This window comes from Pelodiscus sinensis, chromosome 11 (genome assembly GCF_049634645.1).
Source record: "Pelodiscus sinensis isolate JC-2024 chromosome 11, ASM4963464v1, whole genome shotgun sequence".
Classification (NCBI taxonomy): domain Eukaryota; kingdom Metazoa; phylum Chordata; order Testudines; family Trionychidae; genus Pelodiscus; species Pelodiscus sinensis.
The window spans coordinates 32,218,462-32,239,373 of NC_134721.1; the positions used below are offsets into that span (position 1 = coordinate 32,218,462).

Consider the following 20,912-nt stretch of genomic DNA (forward strand, 5'->3'; position numbering starts at 1 on the left):
AGCCAGCAGTGAACTGGAAGCACAGTACAGAGAAACCACCGCACTCCAAAGCCACGAAAGAGAAAACTGCCCAAACCTCCACAGCATGGCTTACTGCATGAGGGTCAAGATTCCCAGGAGCCCCTCTGCACAGCCCCTTGTCTCCACTTGGCCAATGAGGGAAAGTTGATTGGGCTCCTAAAACAGCAACCACAGCCAGTGGCAAAGGGAGTGTTTACCTCAGAGACAGGATCCACGGAGCCAAAGCTGAGGCAGGAGCATTGCCCCAGCACCCAGGATTTTATTTACAAAAAAAACTCACAAAACACAGTTGGAGGAAGCAGAGCAGCAGGGGGCACCAACAAGCTGCTCCTTCCCACAGCACAGGGACAGGAATGAATAGGTTAAAAATAGATGCAGAACAAGGGGATGGGGCTAGAACTTGAACTCTTTATACTTCTTGCCACCCCCACGCGTGTCCTGGGGCTGTGCTTTCCGCTTCTTCTGCTGCAGAGAGAGAGAGAGAGAGAGAGAGAGAGAGAAAGTTCAGCCAGCAAACTACTCTCAACCCAGCCTGTCCCTCCACCCTGGGACTGGACAGGAGCACCTTGAGGGGACAGGCTCCATATCCCATTTGCTGACCCCAAAACCATCGATGCCCCTGTTGTGTGGGACCAGATAGGAGAAGGCATCCCATATCCCACCCTCAAGCCTCTTCCCCCAGCCCTGCCCCCCCCTCACCTTCTGCTTAGCTGCATGCTCAGCCACCATGTCACTGAAGTCCTCCTTCTCCACCTGGGCCTGCTGCTCCCGCACATGCTCCTCATACTTCTGGGTCATGGCCATTGGGTCAAGCTCCAACTCCTCAGGGGCCAGTGCCACTTCCACCCCCTGGATCTCTGGCACTGGCCCCTTCCTGCTCATCACCTGTAGGGGAGGAGAAGAGTGAGACAAGTACAGTGTGGGAGAGGGAGCCCCTGCCCTCAGGGCCCCGTAGCCAGGGCCCAGCTAGTTCAATATATCTTGCCTCCAAACAGCACCGACTGTGCCCAAGGTAAGATCCCTTTCCTGAAAACTTGGGGGGGGGGGGGGGGGGGAGGCGGGAGAATCTCTCCCATGCTGAGCATTAGTGTTCTCGCTTCAAATGCCTGGGTACCCACAGAAACACCCTGCTTGGCTCCCAGCCACCATGAGACCCTGTGGGCAGTGAGTGAGGAAGGCCAGGGCCTTGTACTTGTCTCACTGAACTCCCCTTACTGTGGGGGTTGATGTGATAGAGCGCTGGCATAACCACTCCCCTCAGAGTGGACCTTTGAATCCCACCACTCCGCACCAGTTGAGCCCTTCCTGTACACTCCCCAGGTGCATGTCCCTTCCAGCCCCTCTCAGCAGCACCCAACTGGAGCCATTCTTCCCAGGTCATTCTAATCCCAGGCCTGAGCCATTCTCCCCTCAGAAGCAGGGATTGTCTAGACTCGAATGCCAGCCCCACCTCCATTTCTAATGGGATGCTCCAATGGCTCCCTGCATCCAAGGGAGCCAGCTACAGTTCCAGCCTGGACCTTCAGCAGCTGCCAAGGGCTCAACCCCTTCCCACAGTCAAGCCAACTGAGTCCTGCCTTTCTCCTCACACCATGGATTTCCAGCTCCTACTGCCACAGTACCTGACTCTCTGCCCAGCTGGACCTCTCCCTGCTCCAGACCACTAGTTAATACAGAACCACCCTCACGCCAAGAACAGGAAGTCCCGCCCCACTGCCCCTCCCACGCGGGGAAGCCCTGTCACCACAACAGCTCCTGGACTGCTACTTCAGGACCCAGAAGGCACAGGTGGGTTCTACCAGTGTCGGCCCCCATCCTGCCAAGCCCTTGGATCAAAACCAATCAGTGACCCAAAGCTCACAGCTGTCTGGCCCGAGTCACTCACCGTGGACATGTCATAGATGTGAGTGGAACCCATCATAGCACCCCCAACAGTAGCTGTTCGCTTCTCTGGCAGCACTGTGAAGAGCTGGGGCGTCTCACTGCTGTGGGGAAGGGGAGCAGAGACAAAGTATCAGCACAACAGGCCACTACTGCCAAGGGACAGGGATGCAGCATCCAGGATGTTGAGCTGCCAGAAACAGTTTGGGACAGGGACTAACAAAAGAGCAGCAGGATTTGGGAAGCAGCAAGGCTGAGACTGAGCTAAAAGCCCCAGTTGGGAAGGTGAATGACAGAGCACTCCTAAATAACAGCATTACCGACAACAGCATGAACAGCACCACTAGGCTTACACTAGAGCACAAGGGACAGCACTCCTTACTAAGCCCCTAGTGCCACACGACAGTGCCCCTTGTGATCCTACAGCATCCTAGCTACCCCTGCTCTTTTTGAAGAAGTAGAATGGCACAAGCCTGACTTACCCATCCATGGCTTCCTCTATCTTCTTCTTCCTCAGCTCAATGAGCTCGGGGGTCTCCATGCCGGCAGGGACAGAGGAGAAGCCACCTGGCGTGATCAGGCCACTGGTGAGGAAGGGCAAGTGGTTAGAGACATGGCAGCTGAGCCACATGGCCGGCAGGGAGGAAGGAGCCCCATATGACTCACTCACCAGCCCATTCCCTCCCTCAAGTAGGCACCAACCTGTCAGCGGGGGTTATGAAGCCAGTCTCATCTGGCTTCTCCTCATCACTCTCCTCCTCCTCCTCCTCCTCCGAGGATTCCTCATCTGATGGCTCCAGCTCTCCCCACGGTGTCCGGTCGATTTCCTCTTCTTCTGCCTTGGCCTGAAATGAGGGCAGATGGGTTGGACAAAAGAAGGAGTAGGGCTAAGCAGCCTCTCTCCTCTGGACGGTGCTGGCTCTGACTCGGCCCCCAAGCAGGGAAACAGAGGAGCACGGAATGGGCCTTCCCCGTCCGGGGGGCACCCTTCCAGCCCCAGTAGAGGGTAGGAACAGGGGGTTCAATATGTAAGGTTCAGGGGACCAATCTTTGCCCCAGCACCAGCATTGCTGCCCCCTGGCTGTGCCTCAGTTCAACAGCCCCACTGAGTTCCAGGCGTCCTTCTGACACCCAATGGGAGGTAATGGGTCAATGCAGGCTGCATGTTCATCTTGGCTGCTGCCACCTGGGAAGAGCCCTGGCTTGCTTGGCAGGACCAATGAGGGGGAATGCCAGCCAGTGAGTGGCCCTTAGCTCATCCTATTGTGCCTAAAGGCTACAAGAGTGGCATGAAGCTCCAGTCCCCCAGGCATGGCTGTGCCCAACCCCACCCCACGCAGGCTCTCCAAGGCCATGACCACTTGGCTGCCTACCTGGAACTCAGTAGCGTTGGTTCCAAAGACGTCACCATAAAGAGGCTTCCCGGTCTCATCAACAGGGGGCTTCCCCCAGCCCCCGGCATGGTACCCAAACGAGCAGCCCTGGGACAAGAGGAAAGGATTAGTCAGGCTGCAGAGGACAGTGGAGTGGGACACGGCGTGACGAAGGCTGCATTTCCGGGCTCTGCTCCTGATCCAGCCACTGGCCAAGTCACCATCCATCTGTGGGCCTTGACCTTCCAGTTGAGAAGCAAAGCTGATGCTCTGGACACCCCTTGCCAGTACTCTACAGTCTAGGAAGAAAGGGGAGATTTCACCCCAGGCTGGTGAGTGCAGGGCTCTGGATGGTGTGACGGAGGAACACAGGCATAAGGAACAACATGGAGTGGCGGATGAAAGTGATTGACAGCGGGGGGGCTTCAGGAGTAGGAAAGAGGCCAGTGCTCCAGGTTGGACTTTGCTACGAAAGGGGAGTCCCAGGGACAGAGTCACTGCACTGGCAGGTTGAATTTGTGGGATGCCCAGTGGCTCAGCTGCACTAGCATTGCCCCAAGTTGAGCCCCCTTTTTCCCTCCCAGTGAAAAAGTGCCAAACAGGGAGAGGCTCAAGCCTGAGTGATGACTCCCAGGCCCCCAGTGTAGTAGGCTCCCAACCCTGAGAGTAGGGGTCTCAAACTCAATTTACTTTAGGCCAGTCCTCAAATTCTCCTTGTGGGCCAATGGGAGCCTGGGGGAAGCACAGCAACCAGGCTGGCCTGGGAGATGGGAGCAGAGCAGAACAGAGGCTGCTACATCACTGAGCATTCCCATGGCTCCAGCAGTCACGGTGAAAGTGGGGTGGGGGACCCCTGCTACTGCCCCATGCCAGGCCCTTGGTAATCTCTGAGGTTGCGTCCCTCGGGGGGGAGGGGGGGAATGGAGGCAGCATGAGGAAAGGGGTGCAATGGGGGGGAGGAAAGGAAGGAGCAGAGGAGGGAAAAGGCAGGGTGGGACCAGAGCAAGGACTGCATCGGGGAAGGGTATGGACACAGACACACTCCCCATGGCCACAGGGGCTCACAGGCCAAACTGTGAAACTGCTTGGGCCGTAGATGACCTGCGGGCCATGAGTTTGAGAGCCCTGCAGATACCCAACCAGAGTACATGCTGGGGTGAAGGACCATTCCCCAGCCCCTTGCTGGACACACAGACACTCACCTCTGGGATGGGTGAATTGAGGCCTGGGATCTTCAGGTTAGGGTAGGAGGGGGGTGGGCCGTAGCGCTGCATGGCGATCAACCACGGGGGTGGCACTTTGTGGGCATTCTGGAGCCAGGAGAAACATAGTGTTAGCCTACAGGACAGACTTGCTTGCACAGACCAGGCTAACCTCCTCCTAGGATCATTGGTGGGGAATCCCGGAAGGAGGTGGCAGAAACACTTCTCTCAAACACAGGTGCCCCCATCCCAACCCACAGCCCCCTGCTATCTGCCTCCCCACCACAGCTCAGCCAGTACCTAACAATCCCACTCGAGAGCTGCCCTGCTGTTCTGGCCCTGAGGTGCCCAGCCGTGCAGTGACCGAGGCTAGCTGCTCCCCAAAGGCTGGCTACAGGATAACAGGTGAGGGTCCCGCCAACTCCCCTCCTCTGACAAGCATCTTCCAAGAGCACTTACTGGGCCAACAGGCATCCCCAAGGCAATGCGCAGCTCGTCCGACAGGTCCCCGGGCTTCTTCTCCTTTAGCCGCGTCTCAAACTCCTTGCCCTAGAGGAGAGGGGAGTCTTGGGATCAGAGCAATCACAAAAAGGTGCCCCAATGCAAGGGGGTCTGACAGTACCCCACATGGGCTGATCACCGCCTAGCGCCCAGCTGGGGGAGAGGCTCCCAGCAATCACAAATCCGGGGTCACACAGAGCCAGGCCAGGACTTGAGTTTTCCTTCCTAGTCCACAATCCCCAGGCATCCAGAGAGGGAGGTTGCCCTCCTGAATCCCAACATGGGACACGACCTGGGCACAGACCAGACAAAGCCACTGCCCCATCTGAAGGGGGTCTCTTGGGGAGAGGGCTTTCCCAAGCCCACCCACCTCATAGTAGAGGTCTCCGTGGATGGTGAGCTTGGGCTTGGTCTGCCACTTGAAGAAGGCATCGTGCAGCTTCTGGTAGTCAATGTCGATCTTGCCCATCTTGGGGCGAACCTTCTCCCGCATCTTGGACTTCATTGTCTTCTGCTCCTCCTGGGGGAGAGAGGAATGAGAGGTGAGGGGGGACAACTCAGTCATGCCATGGTCCCCAACGGGCTGCAGGGACAGACAGGGCCACCCCGGACACACAGTGCTGCCCCATACAGCCTCATGTCACTCTTTGGAAGGCATAGACTATAAACCCTTCCCCAAGAGGCAGCCAGGACAAACCTCATCTACCAAGAGGCAGGGGCATGGCAATATATAACAGGACCAAGTCTTGCAGTCCTGGCCGGGGCATACTGCACCAGCCCCTCAAAGGCATCACACAAACCCATGGAGATTGCAGAGGAGCGGGGTGTCAAAACTGTTTACTCAGGGATCCCTTGACTGGCACCGAGATGCAGCTATCTTTGAGGTTTGGGGCATGTGTGTGGTACCTTCTCCTGCAGTGCCTCTCGCATCTCCTGGATGCCCGTGCGCTTGATGAATTCAGGCAACTCAAAGGGCGGCTTCTCGATGCCTCGCTTGCCCTGCAAATACTTGCGCTTGAAGCACCAGTGCCGGGGCACAGGCACAGAGTTGCGGGTGGCCTTGAGGTGAACCAGCAATTTGGGATCCTGGGCCGTCACATCATGCATCTCCACCACGTCTGGACGCGCCACCAGCTAGGACAGGACAGCACAGGCTAAACCTTCCAAGCACCAGAGTTCACCACCCACCAACTGCCTCCTGCCCCAGACCAAAAGCTTAGTTTTTAGAGCACCAACATCTTTTTTTCCCTCCTGCCATCCCCAGTCACTGCATCCAATTGCCCCTGCTTTATCCGCCCCATCCCAGCCAGACAGCAGAGATCAGCATGTCTCAAACCAAGCTCATCTTGGGAGACCCCTTGCTGGTACAGTGTCCCCTAAGAGAGAGAAAACATGCCCCAGCACCCAGCTGGGTCACAGCTTTGTCAGCCTGGTCAGTTTCACTCTTGCTGCCTAAACACAACAACCACACAACTAGTCAAGCTGGGCAATGAACCCAGAAGGCACCAATCCAGATACAGAATCCTGTGAATGAGCAGCTGAGCAGAGAGGAGCCATTTGGTTCCATCCCTCCCTTAGCATCGTGAGCAGGGCCAGCTCTGTTCCCCAAGGCCATGTCCCTTCGGAGGAGCTGTGACCCCGCCACCTACACGGTGCTGGGAGTGACCAACCATCTCACCTGTTTGAGCTCTGCCACCGTGAAGCGATTCATGCGTCTCAGCTTCTTCTTGGACAGTTTTGGGGCCTCGGGTTTCTTTTCCTGGACCCAAGAAATAAACACACACAATGGGTCTTTCATATCCAGCCCAAATCCCCCACTCCAGCCCCCTGGACCCAGTGCCCCCACCACCCCCAGTCTCCTGAGCTGTAGGCCACCGTAGTAACAGGGCTCACCCCCAACTCACCTGCTCATCATCACTACTGTCATCATCGCTGCCCTTCCGGTCCTCCTCAAAGCCCTTCTTCTTGGGGACGGCTGCGCTCTCCGGCTTGTCTGCCTTGTCCGGCTCCTTCTCCTTGTCTTTCTTTACATCATCTGTCAGCTGTGAGGGTAAGGGAGTATGAGCAGCGGTTGAGGCTGGAGACTCTATTCCGGGGGGGAGGGGAACGGGGGTTTGAGCAGGAGTGCATGAGCCTGAGCCAATGTCTCCCAAAGAATAGCTGGGGACCCCACAGCAGGAGAGGCACAAGACTTGGGGGAAAGGGAGCTCCTGTCCCATCTCCAGAGGAGCTAGGGAGTATATGCTTCCTTTGCACAACCCTAGAGAGAGCAGGTAGTGGATACAGGCCTCATGGGGGTGCTCCTGCCCTGGGGAATGAAGATTTGCAAGCCAGGTCCTTACAGAAGAGGAAGGACTTATCTATGGAGGGAGAGTCCCCCCTCCTCTCACCACCAGGTATCCACCACCTCAGGTGTCACCCAAGACTCCCAACTCAGCAGCAGACATAGGAACCCAACTTGCACCCCCTCCCAAACTGCAGGGAGCATGATGCTAGAGGGCAGACACTGATCTGTAGCCTAATCAGCAGAAAGCACTGCCCCCAGGGCCATGGCAGATCCAGCTTGCAGATACTTTCCTTGCCCACTGCAAACAGACCACCCACCACAGGATTTGGAGCTCAGTGCTGTCCAGTGAGAACACACAGACTCTCCATGTCCCACTAAAGAGAGGGATCTAACAGAGCTGGAAACAGAACCCAGGAGTCTTGGCACCTTCCTATGCTTAACCGCTAGATCCCACTCTTCGGCCAGATGCTGACACTTGAAAAGCTGGAGGTCCTTTTACTACAAGGAAAGGGCAGCACCGCCGCCGGGCTCACCTTGAAGGCATCAAAGATCCTCTTGAAGAAGATGAAGTTGGGATCATAGATCTCTGGCTCCTCAGTGACATACTCAATCTCCACTACTGATTCGGCGTCTTTGGGCTCAGCACGTGGAGACTCCTTCTCCCCTTTGCCCTCTGCTGCCACACGCGCCTTCTTTTTCTTCTTCCGGTTACGGCGCTTACGGTTCCTCTGCCGAGAGAAGGGGGTTAAGACCTACACATCCCTCCCCTGACGTGAGACGCTGTCACCTCTGGGGCAGAGCACAGAGGCTTTTTATACGGAGAACCCTCCCCAGCGCGGAGACGCAGTCACACCCCAGTGCTGCACCATACACAGGGGATGTGAAGAAGAATCCTGGAGAAAGGATCATTTCATGCTGTCACCCTAAAATTCTGACAGTCATCTCGCAGGATGCAGGACTCGGCACAGAAGCTCTTCTGAGACCTGCCACCCTTGGCCAGGGCCTCAGCTTTACACGGCAGCTCCCAGCAGCCAGGACCAACCCAATGGGGCTACAGGGTATGGGACAACTGCCTGCAGGCCCCACCCTTTCCACAAGCCCCTTCCCCAGAGCAATGCAAGCCAGGGGATTACCCGGAGGGCAGGAGTGGGGGGCTGGCATGGCAGCAGAGAGTCCACCACCACATTCACCAGAACGGTGAGCATCAGAACAACCTTGCAGCCTGCTCTGCTCCCTCCCAGCAGCCTACTCCACACCACGTCCCCCTCTCCCAGCCTGCTGCGTGCTGTTTTACCGTGGCGGCGAGAAGCGGAGCACCCTGGAGCCAGGGTGCATCGCTTCCTGCTGCCACAGGGCTGGGAGCTCTACTCGAGCACCTGCTGCCGTAGTGAGTGTGGAGGAGCGGGGAGGTGACTCCTGCTGCCGCCCTGTGCCAGGCACCCCTGTAATCCCCCAGGACACTATCCATAAGACAGTTGAGGTGGCCACCATGAGGCCCCCCAAAACACTGGACTTGGGGTAGCTGCCCCGGACTGTCCTATAGATGGGATGGCTCTGCCCTGCCAGCTACTATGAAGTGCTTCTAGTCTCTTTTACCCTGAATGCAAAGGGAAAGGTCTCCCACCTCCTTTCCCCCCTAGCATCTCTGATGCATAGAGGTTCTGGTGAATTTCACGGGTTGCTCGCAGTCAGTTTCACTCCCATTCCTCCCCACACTGGCAGCAAAAACATGCCCTCACTGAAAACATGATTCATAGGAATTTATTACATTCCAGGCCAAAGTTTTCAGCCTCAGCATCAGGGCCTGTGCTCACTTTAAATCTACAAGTCGCTAGCCAAACTGAGGTTAGACTAGGGGGATGTGTCCACTTCAGCCTCTATCAGAGCTCTCAGCCCCTGAAAATAAACAAGGCTCATTTAACAGAAGGGAAAACCAAAGCACAGGGAGATGAAGTGGTTGAACAGACCTTACCCAGCAAGCCTACAGACTGGGAATGGAACCAAGCATCCTGGCTCCCAAACTCTCTGCTCTAAGCCACTTGCACCCCCTGCTGGAGCTGGGGGCTAAAGCATGGCACACACCCAGCTCACCTCTTTCTTTGACAAAGCCATGTCCTCCTCTGTCTCAGAAGCAGAAATAGCAGCCAATGCCTTCAAATCTGTCTCCATATCGTCATCTACAGAAATACAGGGAGATCAGCAAGACGGCAGGGGGGACAAGGGAGGTCAGACCCACTGCAGCAGCTCTAAGGCAGAGAAGGAGGGGACAGCCCTCTGACCCCTCCGCCACGTGCTGGGAGCAAGAGCAACCAATCATATTTTTAAGTTATTCCAGGAGAAGCCAGTTCCCCTGAATCCTCCTGTAAACACATGGCAATCAATGCCTCCATCTTTGTCCCAATGCATAAGTAACTTGGGGGGGGGGGCGGCGATGAAGCATATAGAACAATGCAGGTGGCTTAGTTGTCTCTGCTCTGTGGTATTTAAAAGTGTGAACGTAGATGTGCGTGTAATGGGATCAGTCCCCGAAGCCAGCAAGTCTCAGTGACCAGCTACCAGCACCACTTGGATGGCCAAAATACAATGCAATACAGAATAACCCATCCAAGGAAGAGACACAAAAGCCCCATCGAGAAACAGATCAATGTTGCATCTGCTGTTAACTAGGGATGTAAAACCCCATTTAACCAGCTAACCGCTTACCCAAGATCTCATGGCACGGCAGGCCTGGCCAGGCTGGAGCAGCCCCCCATCCCCAGTGCGGCAGGCTGGGCCCACCACATCACAGGCAGGGGCTGCTCAGGCCAGGCCCACCACCTACTGTGGCATAATGCAGTGGGTGTCACCAGTTAACCAGTTACCAGTAAGCGTCACCCAGTAAGGGTGATGCTTATCAGTTATATCCCTACTGTTAACTGAGAACTCATGGTCATATAGTACCCTGGGGCAGTGGGATAGGACTGGATCTATGGATTAAAGCATGTAAAAAGATGGGTGCAAAACTATTGGATTGGGTCTTTCGGTTCTACGATCATCCTCCAGGAGCATCAGTGCGCACTGACACAACCCAGCTCTCCTCCTCATGTCTAGACCACCTAGCCAATGGATTTGCATGAACAACCGAGGCCAGTAATTATATCCCACCCGTAGAATGATGTGCATGAATGTGTGGTGCATAACTTTAGTAGCTAGGGACAACACATGAATCTAGATTCAAAACAAATGCAGCATATTGCCTTATCCCCCAAACAACGTCCTGCTAGTTCCATTTCTCTAAGTGCAACACAGATAGCACCTAGCCGTAGGGATGTAAGTGACTAGTCGACAATGCAATAACCATAAGCTTATTGAATAGTCCTTTGACTAGTTGCTCCCCCACCCCTTGCTGCTTCTGTCAAAGGCAGCAAGCAGCGGGAGCAGGAGCTGGTGCTGGGGGGATCCAACTTAAAAGCCCAGACACTGCACCTCTGCTTTTTAAATGTATAGAGCCTGCTGGCTCTTAATAAATGTAAAAGGTAGAGCCACAGTGGGGTTAGCGCCTGGCCCCAGGAGCTGACCTCACTGCGGGCTCCCCTGCTTACTGACTGGTTGAGGGAAATTCCATCAACTAGTCGATTAGTTGATTAAATTTAACATCCTTACCCAGCTCTTGGGCAAATCTCAGCAGCAGGCACCTATGCCCAGGGACAACCAAAAAGCAGGGCAGGGGAAGCAAGAGGATTGAGAATGATGGGTACAGATAATAGGCAAGCAATTTCCTCCTTAATCTCTAGGCCCCACTCCTGCACAAGCCAGGATTGGAATCCAGGCGTCCCAACCCCCCCTCCCCTCCCACCCTAGCTGACACGCTATTCTCCTCCTCACCCCAGGTGTTGATCCTGACCCTACAGAGCTTCTGCCCTTGCTCCCTTCAGCATCTCCTGCTGCGAAAGGCCAGAGTTTTGCCTGCAGTCAGAGCAACTGCCCCAAACGTCACTGGAACAGAATGGAAGGAGCTAGTTACCTGTGGTGCCAGGCACTGTTATGAGCTCCTCCTGCCGGATCTCCTTGAGTTGCAGGATCTTCTCCAGGGCCTGAGGGATCTTGGGGCCAATGGTGGAGTCATCTGTCTACAAAACGAAGGCACTTCTTAAGCAAGGAGATGCACCACAACAGGTCCTGTTCATGCCAGGCAGTGGGAACAACCTCCCCACTCCCCTCTACTCACAGAGCTAGCAATAGAACCGAACCCAGCCTATGTGTGGGGATAGGAATTTTCACCTCTACCTCCAACATGTCTCAGAAAGCTGCCCACCAACAGGCCACCCTCCAGCCACCCCTTTAGCAACCTTACCTCTCGGCCTTCTTCCCCAGGAGGCGGCGGCGGCCCCCGTGGCCTTGGGCCAGAGGGACCAATAGGAACTCCAGGCAGTGGGGGTCCCACAGGGGCACTACCTAGGTGAGCAGGAGACATACATACAAAGGGGTGAGTTCCCACAAGGAATGGATCTGAAGTAACCATCTCCCTGAAGCCCTGCTCCCAAAGCGGAGGCAGCAGGCAGGGGCTGGATCAGAGCCAGAGCCCACTAGAGGCAAAAAGACCCCAGATTTCATATCCCAGCTGGGGAAATAGTCTCACCTCGTGGTACCATTGGAGGCCTTGGCCCCATGGGTCTTACGGGGCCCACATCCAGAGGGGGTCTGGGCACTGGGGAGGCCAGTTTAGCCATCTCTTTCTGTCGCTCCTGTTCCAGTAGAACTGCAGCCTGAGAGAAGAACATATGGGGAGAGGTCACAGATGGGTGAGTGTGGAAGATCAGCAGCCCTTCTCCTCACCACAAGAGGTCCTCAGGGTGGGAAGGCAACATCCCTGCCATGCATGAGAGCATTGGAGGCTCACCCCATAATCACGGACAGGGATGCCAGGAGACATGAGGCCACGAGCCTTTTGGTGGGGGAGATATCAGGCCAGATAGGCCCATTTAGTGATGGAGGGGGGCAGATTCTGGACTGGGGGGGGGCCTGGTGGAGATTTGCAGGGGGAGAGCAGATACGTGGCTGAAAGGAGCTGCTCGATAGGGCCACTGACACTGAAGGTTACTGGAAGAGAGAGTGGGCTGGAGAGGGGAGGCTAGGAGGGCTCCCCAGAGCTGGTGGGGCCTACTGTGTGGTGGACCAGTGCAGACAAGGGAGACAGCACCGGTAAGCAGAAGCCTCGCCGGTTAGTCCACCACACCTACATCCTGGCCCCGAACGCCTAGTGAGATGCCGCCGCAGGGGGCTTTACCCGCTTCTGCTGTTCCAGCAACTCCTGCTCCTTCAGCTTCTCCCCGAATGCGTGCTCCCCCTGCAAGGAGTGAGGGGGAGGCCAGAGTGCTGGGAACCAGCTGTGACCAAGTGGCACCCTTCCCCTAACAGCTCATTGGGAAAGGGCCAGCTAAAGAGGCAGCAACCTGGGAATGGGGAGTGTGGAATGGGGGGATAAGGGGGAGGGCGGGGGGAGAGACATAGGGCACTGAATGGATCACAGTATCTGTCCTCTGCCAGAACAGGAGAGCAATCGGGTCCAATTCGGTTCAATGTCAGAGAGGAGAAGGCAGCATCTCTTCCGCAACTTGATGGGGGAAGGAAATGGATCAGGATCCTTCAGGCCCCAACAGAACACACAGACCCCACTGCTCTGATACCTGATTTCACTCACAACACCCGCCCTATTCTCTGGCTATGGGCAGACAGAACAGATCACACAAACCAGAGTTTAAAAGTGAACTTCCCCCTCACTCAGCGCTGAAAAACAGCTGCCTCCAGGGTGGGGCGCAAGGTTACATATACTGGGATCCTTTACCTAGTGCTGAGAAATGGCCACCTCTGGGGTAGGCCACTTAGCATTAGCGCTTCACAACAATTTAGGACAAGATGTGAAGGATTCCACATACAACTAAAATCACACTTGGGAAGGGGGGATTCAAGGAGGCCAAATGGCAAAACAGTAGCTAAGATGCAACCAAGATGCCAGGATTAAAAAGCCCAGGCTCTTGACAAACAAAGTGGCTGTTCTACATAACCTAGCAGATATCCTGCAGCACAAGGCTAACCACACTGCAGCACTCACTGCCCCCCAGGTCTCTGCAGCACAGCACCTGCTCACACCACACAAGGGCACTTAGGTCAGCACTGAGACAGGGGAGAGCCAAAGACGGAACCTCTACAGCACAGCACCCCATAAGCCACCCTGGAGCCAGCACTGAAGGACAAAACCACTACCCCACTGCCTGCAGTACAGCTCTTACCTGTTTAGCCCTCTCTTCTTGCTGCATTAGCATGGCAGCCTGCTGCTGCGCCAGCTTCAGACGATCTTCCTCTGAGAGCGCTGAAGGGTCCACGCTCTGCATGCGGAGGGGGGGCCCCATACCTGGGGGAGGTGGAGGGGGCCCCACGGCCATAGGGAAGTTGAGGCTGATGCCAGGGGGAGGCGGTGGGGGTGGTGGAGGCTGCATGGGTGGCATCCCCATGGGGGGTGGGGGCAAGGGGATCCCAGAGAGCTATAAATGAGAGAAGAGATGACGAGGTAAAGACCAACACAGAGTGTGAAGTATCACAGATTATTTAAACCAAGATCCATCACCCAGCACCGAGTTGCTGCACCCGAATGCAAATGCAGCAGTACCAGCTCAAGAGCCACTCAGCACTGGTGAGCATGAGCAGGAAGCTCCTGGATCCCAGAAAGAGTGGGATGGATTTATGAAAGTAGAACAGTATTGCTCTTCAGGATGCTGGGGTTAGCAACAGCTCCTGGCAGGAAGTACCAACTGAAGTCAGTCACCCAGACAGCCTCCTCTCAACATAGGAAATCTACAGCAAGACAGCCAGTCCCTAGGGAAGCCCTTGTGGCTTAGCCAGGCCAAGATTCCTCCTCTCTATGACCCCTTCACTCACCTGTCCGGGTATTGGTGGCGGGGTGGGTTTGTCACCGTCATCTCCCCTGAGAGACGGCCTGCTCAGCACGATGCCAGTCTGTGGAGGGAGGACACAATAAATATAGCTGCAAAGCAAGTGAAAGTCTGTCCATTGGGGAGCTTCTCTTAGAGGCCTCACTGACATGCTCTGGGTCAGGAAAGGAAATCCAGGCCCTGGGGAGACCAACTCTCCATCACCACAAGGACAGACAATAAGGTGGAGCTCTCCAAGCAAGATGGAACCTGCAGATGCTGCACAAAGACCTTCACAACACAAAATACCACAACCAAGACAGAAATCCAGATGGGGATACTGATACCAAGAAGGCCCAGGGCCATGTGGCACAGAGATGGGGATAGAAATAAAACCACCCCCAGTAGTCCAAACATCAGCAGCCCATCTCCCACCAGTGTGCAGAACAGTTGTCCTGATTACCAGGGCTCGACTATCTATGTAATCTACTCGCCATGGGCGAGTAGATTACATCCCGGAAGAGCTGGATTCGGGCGATCTGCAGCTCGGTGAGCCCTGCTGATTACTATCAACATCCACAGACATACTGGGGTGGAGAGCAGAGGCCACAACAGAGCACTTGCCATTATCTCTCTGCTGTTGGGCGGGAGAGTGGGCTAGTCAAACCCTGCTGTACCATGTGACAGGAAGGAATATAGTAGCCCAGATGGAGCCTTAAGGACCCTCACTAGGACAGAGCACCCTCGTGGCATCTGAACAGTGATGTCTATGTCACTGACGTCCTCCACCTCACACAGCTATAGCACCCACACGTTCCAGTCTTATGAGGAAATTCACAATTTCCTTTAAGTCATTAGCACCCATGATGGTTCAATCAGGGGATGGTCACAACCCAGCTTACAGTTGAAGCTGAGTGGTACCTCTCTGGCCCTTGTTAACACACTATCTGAACACCTTCCACTTGTTAATTTGTTTATTCTTACAGGATGGCAGCACTATTAGCCCAATGATACAAATGCCAAACTAAGGGCCAAAGACTCTGGGTGATTCACCTAAGGTCTCCCAGGGAGTCTGTAGCAGAGTAGGGACTAGAGCCCAGGTCTCCTGAGCCGCAGCTGATGCCCTAACCACTGCATCAGTCTTCACTACCTAATGCTGCTCATTTGCTCTAATGCCAGGGAATGCAGGCTGCTTGCCTCTTGGTTCCTAGTCAATGTCACTAATCACAAGGCTGTGGAGTGTGTTTACTGCTCACACTGTGCATGTGGCTTTGGGGCAGTGAAGGTGGAAGACCCCTCTACCATACCCACAGGTCGTGTGACACCACAGTGCACGCCAGGCAGTAAAGTCTCCCACTGCAGGTTGCCAGCCCTAGGTTCGGGGCTCCCTTTAGATCCCTTTCAGCTAGAGGAGAGGGGTGGGGGAGTTAGGGCTGGCGCTAATGGCCCGGCCAAGGGGAGGCCATGTCTGGTGGCAGAGCGGGTCTCCTCCCCCATGCGAGTAACTCACCTGCAGCGTGTAGGTCTGCAGCCTCTCCACCAGCTCCTCGCGGCTGCCTGGAGGATACAGATGAAGCGTCAGAGCCACCCTGAGCCACCACCAGCCGTTTGCCCCGCCCGCCCCTGCCCCCCGGCAGCGCCAAGCAACGCCCCCCCCCCCCCCGCAGCCCCCGGTATCTCCCGCCCCATTCCTAAGCACCGCCCTCGCCTGAGCGCCCCCCGCGGGGCTGCACCTTGAACCGGGGCCCCGATCTCCGCCAGCTTGGCCTGCAGCTCGGCGGGCGCCCAAGCCCCGTAGGCCGGCAGCGGCAGCTCCCCCTTCGGCGGCTCCGGGTGCTCGGTCGCCATCTTCCCGCCCGGTCGGACCCTGAACAGCCGCCGTAGGCGACGTCGTCATACGTCACCACGCGGCGGGCGGCCCGCCGCTAAACAGAAGAAGCGCTGCGTTCCGGCAATGTACGCCGCGGCGGCGCATCCAGCGTAACGAACGTCAACACGCACAGCCTCGCGCGCCGCCTTCTCGGTATCGTAGACCTTAGCGCCTCCGCAGCAAGCAGCATCAGCGCGCACGTGGCCAGTAAAAAGAAACGAGTTACCGCGCTGTCCTCTGGGAGTTGTAGTTCTAAGGCAAGGAGGCGCTGACCCCGCCCACCTCAAAGAGCTTTGCATGCTGGGAATTGTAGTTCTGAAGAGATGGAGTGGCCAGTGTGGGACTAGCCATTTTCCAGATGGTTTCAACAAAAATACCGGACACATTTTACATTACACCACACTCTACATTACATCTTCTTTAGAAAATACCAGACATTTATATTTTCTCATCTCATAGAATCATAGAATACTAGGACTGGAAGGGATCTCGAGAGTCATCGAGTCCAGTCCCCGACTACTGTCTAGACCAGTGGTCACCAACCAGTAGATCCGGATCTACTGGTAGATCTTGGAGCCTCGGACAGGGGATCCTGACTGGTTTGGGCAAGAAGCTATCAAGTGCCGGCACTTCAGCTGCCCTCCACCCCCACTGCTGCCCTTCTCCTGCCGTTTGTCTTGGAGCTGTCTCCTCAAGAGCCTCCTGCTTACTGGGCAGGGGAGGGAAAGGAGGATGCTTATGTCAGGGAGCCCCCTCTCCCACTCTGTGTCCTATCTCCAAGGGCATAGAGGGGGCACAACAAGTCTTGGGATGGAGTTTGCCGGCTGCTTTTGCTTGGAATGGAGTTTGCTGGCCGAGCAGGGTCAGGGCAGGGGTGAGCTTGCCTTATACCCACTGCACCACCACCCAGGAGCCACCTGAGGTAAGCAGGGCCCAGCTGGAGCCCACATCCTGAAACCCTGCCCCAGTCATGAACCCCCTCCTACACCTTAAGCCCCTGCCCTAGCCCGGAGCACTGCATCCAAATGCCCTGCCGGAGCCTGCACCTAGAACCCTTTCCAGCATCCCAACTGCCTGCCCCAAGCTCAGCTCAGAGCCCCTCTTACACTCCAAATCCCTTAATTCAAGTCCAGAGCCTACACCCCTACCCTCTGTCCCAGACTGGTGAAAGTGAGGGTGAAAGTGAGCGGGGAGGGCGGGGCCTCAGAGAAGGGGCACAAAGGAGGCGGGGCAAGGGTATTTGGGTGTGATGTAGATCTTGGATTGCACTTAAATTAAAAAAGTGATCTCGTGCTTAAAAAGGTTGGAGACCACTGGTCTAGACCATCCCTGATAGAATTTATCTATCCTACTCTTAAATATTTCCAGAGATGGAGATTCCACAACGACCCTAGGCAATTTATTCCAGTGTTTCACCACCCTGACAGTTAGGAAGTTTTTCTAATGTCCAACCTAAACCTCCCTTGCTGCAGTTTAAGCCCATTGCTTCTTGTTCTATTCTCAGAGGCCAGGAAGAACAATTTTTCTCCTTCCTCCTTGTGACACCCTTTTAGATATCTGAAAACTGCTATCATGTCCCCCCTCAGTCTTCATCTTTCCAAACTAAACAAGCCCAATTCTTTCAGTCTTCCTTCATAGGTCATGTTCTCTGGACCTTTAATCATTCTTGTTGCTCTTCTCTGGACCTTCTCCAATTTCTCCACATCTTTCCTGAAATGTGGTGCCCAGAACTGGACACAATACTCCAACTGAGGCCTAATCAGTGAAGAGTAGAGAGGAAGAATGACTTCTCATGTCTTGCTCACAACACACCTGTTAATGCATCCTAGAATCATGTTTGCTTTTTTTGCAACAGCGTCACACTCTTGACACATATTTAGCTTGTGGTCCACTATAACCCCTAGATCTCTTTCTGCCGTATTCCTTCCTAGACAGTCACTTCCCATTCTATATGTGTGAAACTGATTGTTCCTTCCTAAGTGGAGCACTTTGTATTTGTCCTTATTTAACTTCATCCTGTTTACCCGAGACCATTTCTCCAATTTGTCCAGATCATTTTGGATGATGACCCTATCCTCCAAAGCAGTTGCAGCCCCTCCCAGCTTGGTATCATCTGCAATCTTAATAAGCATACTTTCTATGCCAATATCTAAATCGTCGATGAAGATATTGAACAGAACCGGTCCCAAAACAGACCTCTGCGGAACCCCACTTGTTATAGCTTTCAAGCAGGATTGTGAACTGTTAATAACTACTCTCTGAGAATGGTGATCCAGCCAGTTATGCACCCACCTTATAGTAGCCCCATCTAAGTTGTATTTGCCTAGTTTATTGATAAGAATATAATGCGAGACCGTATCAAATGCCTTGCTGAAGTCTAGGTATACTTGTCCAGCACTTCTCTCTTATCCACAAGATTTATTATCCTATCAAAGAAAGCTATCAGATTGGTTTGACATGATTTGTTCTTTACAAATCCATGCTGGCTGTTCCATATCACCTTATTATCTTCTAGATATTTGCAGATGAATTCCTTACTTACTTGCTGCATTATCTTTCCTGGCACAGAAGTTAAGCTGACTGGTCTATAGTTTCCCGGGTTGTTCTCATTTCCCTTTCATAGATGGGCACTATATTTGCCCTTTTCCAGTCTTCTGGAATCTCTCCCATCTTCCATGATTTTCCAAATTTTATATTTTCTCAATTTGTTTATTGAATAGAAAGCTCATATACTGGACTGTCCGGTTCAAAACCGGATACCTGGCAATCCTATGTGGGACTGCTCTGGGAGTGAGAGGGAAGCCTGTGTATTAAGAGCTGTGTAGCATCCGTGGGCGAGTAAACTGCTAAGCACCCAAAATGTTAACCCTTAACAGTTGATGCTTACTGGCTCCAGTTAACCAGTGGGGACTGCAACAGCTTCCTGCCTGCTGTGGGCAGGGGCTGCTCCACCCCAATAGGGCCCACACAGATAGGGGTAGCTCCAGCCCAGCTAGAGCAGCTCTTGTCTGCGGCAGGCCCAGGTGCATCACAGGCAGGGGCTGCTCCTGCCTGCAGCAGGGGCTGCACGGGCTCAGCCCAGCCCCCTTTAACTGGCTAAACATCGCATTTAACCAGTTAACCAATTAATCAGGATTTTACATCCCTATAAACTGCTAGATCTAAATACTGCCTAGTGTGTTCAGGGTTAAGCTTTAGCTTGTGCCCTTTTCTTTTGTTTTGTTTTGTTTTCTTTTCTTTCCTTTGATAACTAGCTCTGATCTCTCGTGCCTACCACTTATGATCACTGAAAATCTACCTTACTGTAGTTAATAAACCTACAACAGTGCGGTTTGGCTGAACAAGGCTACCGGAGCAAGATGGTACAGATGGTGTTCGAAGCTGGAAAGTTGTGGGGAATTGGCTGGAACCTGTCTATTGTTGGTTCCTGAGTGACTGACAGGAGCATTCATGTAACTCAGCGTGGGTATGGTCCTGTCCATGGAAGTCTGTGTACATGCAGTACCTACCAGAGGTTTGTGGCTTGCAAACGGCATCACAGTATAAGAGAGAGCCCAGGTTGATAGGGCAGAGGGCTCAGCAACATCACTGTTCAGGTTGCCCCTTGGGAACACTGTCACACCTACACACTAGTGGGGTGCCTTGGAAGCAACCAAGGAGGATATGTTTCACAAGGTGCTCCAATCCTCAGAGGAATAAAACAAGAAAGGATGTGGATGCATTGGAGAGGGTCCAGCGGAGGGCGACCAAAATGATTAGGGGGCTGGAGTGCATGACCTATAAGGAGTGACAGAGGGATTTGGGTTTGTATAGTCTGCAGAAGAGAAGAGTGAGGGGGGATTTGATAGCAACCTTCAACTGCCTGAAGGGAGGTTCCAAAGAGGCTGGAGAAAGGCTGTTCACAGTAGTGACGGATGGCAGAACCAGGAGCAATGGTCTCAAGTTACAGTAGGAGAGGTCTAAGTTGGATATTAGGAAAAACTATTTCACTAGGAGGGTGGTGAAGCACTGGAATGGGTTACCTAGGGAGGTGGTGGAATCTCCATCCCTAGAGGTTTTTAAAACAAAAGACAGAATTATGTAGCACTTTAAAGACTAACAAGATGGGCCCATGAAAGCTCATCACCTAATAAACCATCTTGTTAGTCTTTAAAGTGCTACATAGTTCTGTCTTTTGTTTCAGCTACGCCAGACTAACATGGCTGCATCTCTATCACTATTCTAGAGGTTTTTAAGTCTCTGCTTGACAAATCCCTGGCTGTATTGATTTAGTTGGGATTGGTCCTGCCTTGGGCAGGGGGCTGGACTTGATGATCTCCTGAGGTCTCTTCCAGCTCTATGAGTCTATGATTCTAAGAACACAGGGTGTGGAGAGAGACTTTAAAAGAAAACTATAAACAAGACAGACGGGAGATCCAGGAGCAAATTTTAATGAGCTAGAAACAGATAATAAAAGTGATGCAGAAGCAAGCAAACAGATGCAGCAGCCAATACAGAATTGTTTTCCCTGCCCTCCCCAAACTCCTCCCACACGTTCCTTGCAACTTCCTAGCCCAGCACAGTACCTCTTCACTCCACCCCTTTGGGCAGCTTCCAGAATGATACACACAGCTATAAAAGCTTACACTGCCCAGCACTGTTATCTCCCTTTCCACTAAGCCTTTTGTGTGTGTTGTTAATTAGTATTTAATAAAAACATACTCTCTGAAAGATAACCAACCTTTATTTGTTGCCTGCACACAGTGGTTGCTGCTGGAATTAATACACAGTGGCAATTTAATCATTTGCTAAGTACAAATAATGGTCAGAAATAATCAAAATTCTCATGCAAGGTGGCGAGTTAACAAAGCATGGCAGACTGCTGGATAG

General features: G+C 53.8%; 1 protein-coding gene across 2 annotated transcripts; it reads right to left on the reverse strand.

Moving 5' to 3' along the window:
- Window positions 1–231: 231 nt before the first annotated feature.
- SF3B2 (splicing factor 3b subunit 2) lies at window positions 232–16,214 on the reverse strand. 2 transcript variants are annotated; one of them, XM_075938965.1, is made up of 22 exons: window positions 15,907–16,214; window positions 15,684–15,730; window positions 14,181–14,258; window positions 13,535–13,786; window positions 12,532–12,591; window positions 11,884–12,010; window positions 11,599–11,699; window positions 11,269–11,374; window positions 9,357–9,442; window positions 7,799–7,993; window positions 6,883–7,020; window positions 6,657–6,737; window positions 5,885–6,112; window positions 5,349–5,498; window positions 4,937–5,026; window positions 4,478–4,585; window positions 3,276–3,383; window positions 2,605–2,747; window positions 2,385–2,486; window positions 1,907–2,006; window positions 721–906; window positions 232–486 (listed from the first exon to the last, which is right to left on the reverse strand). In XM_075938965.1, exons 1-22 carry the CDS (start codon window positions 16,019–16,021, stop codon window positions 415–417), a joined length of 2,673 nt encoding a protein of 890 aa, XP_075795080.1. In that variant the 5' UTR covers window positions 16,022–16,214; the 3' UTR covers window positions 232–414. The 2 variants fall into 2 exon arrangements, with proteins under 2 accessions (XP_075795080.1, XP_075795081.1); XM_075938966.1 differs by lacking the exon at window positions 12,532–12,591 and having other exon boundaries at window positions 15,907–16,212.
- Window positions 16,215–20,912: the final 4,698 nt, after the last annotated feature.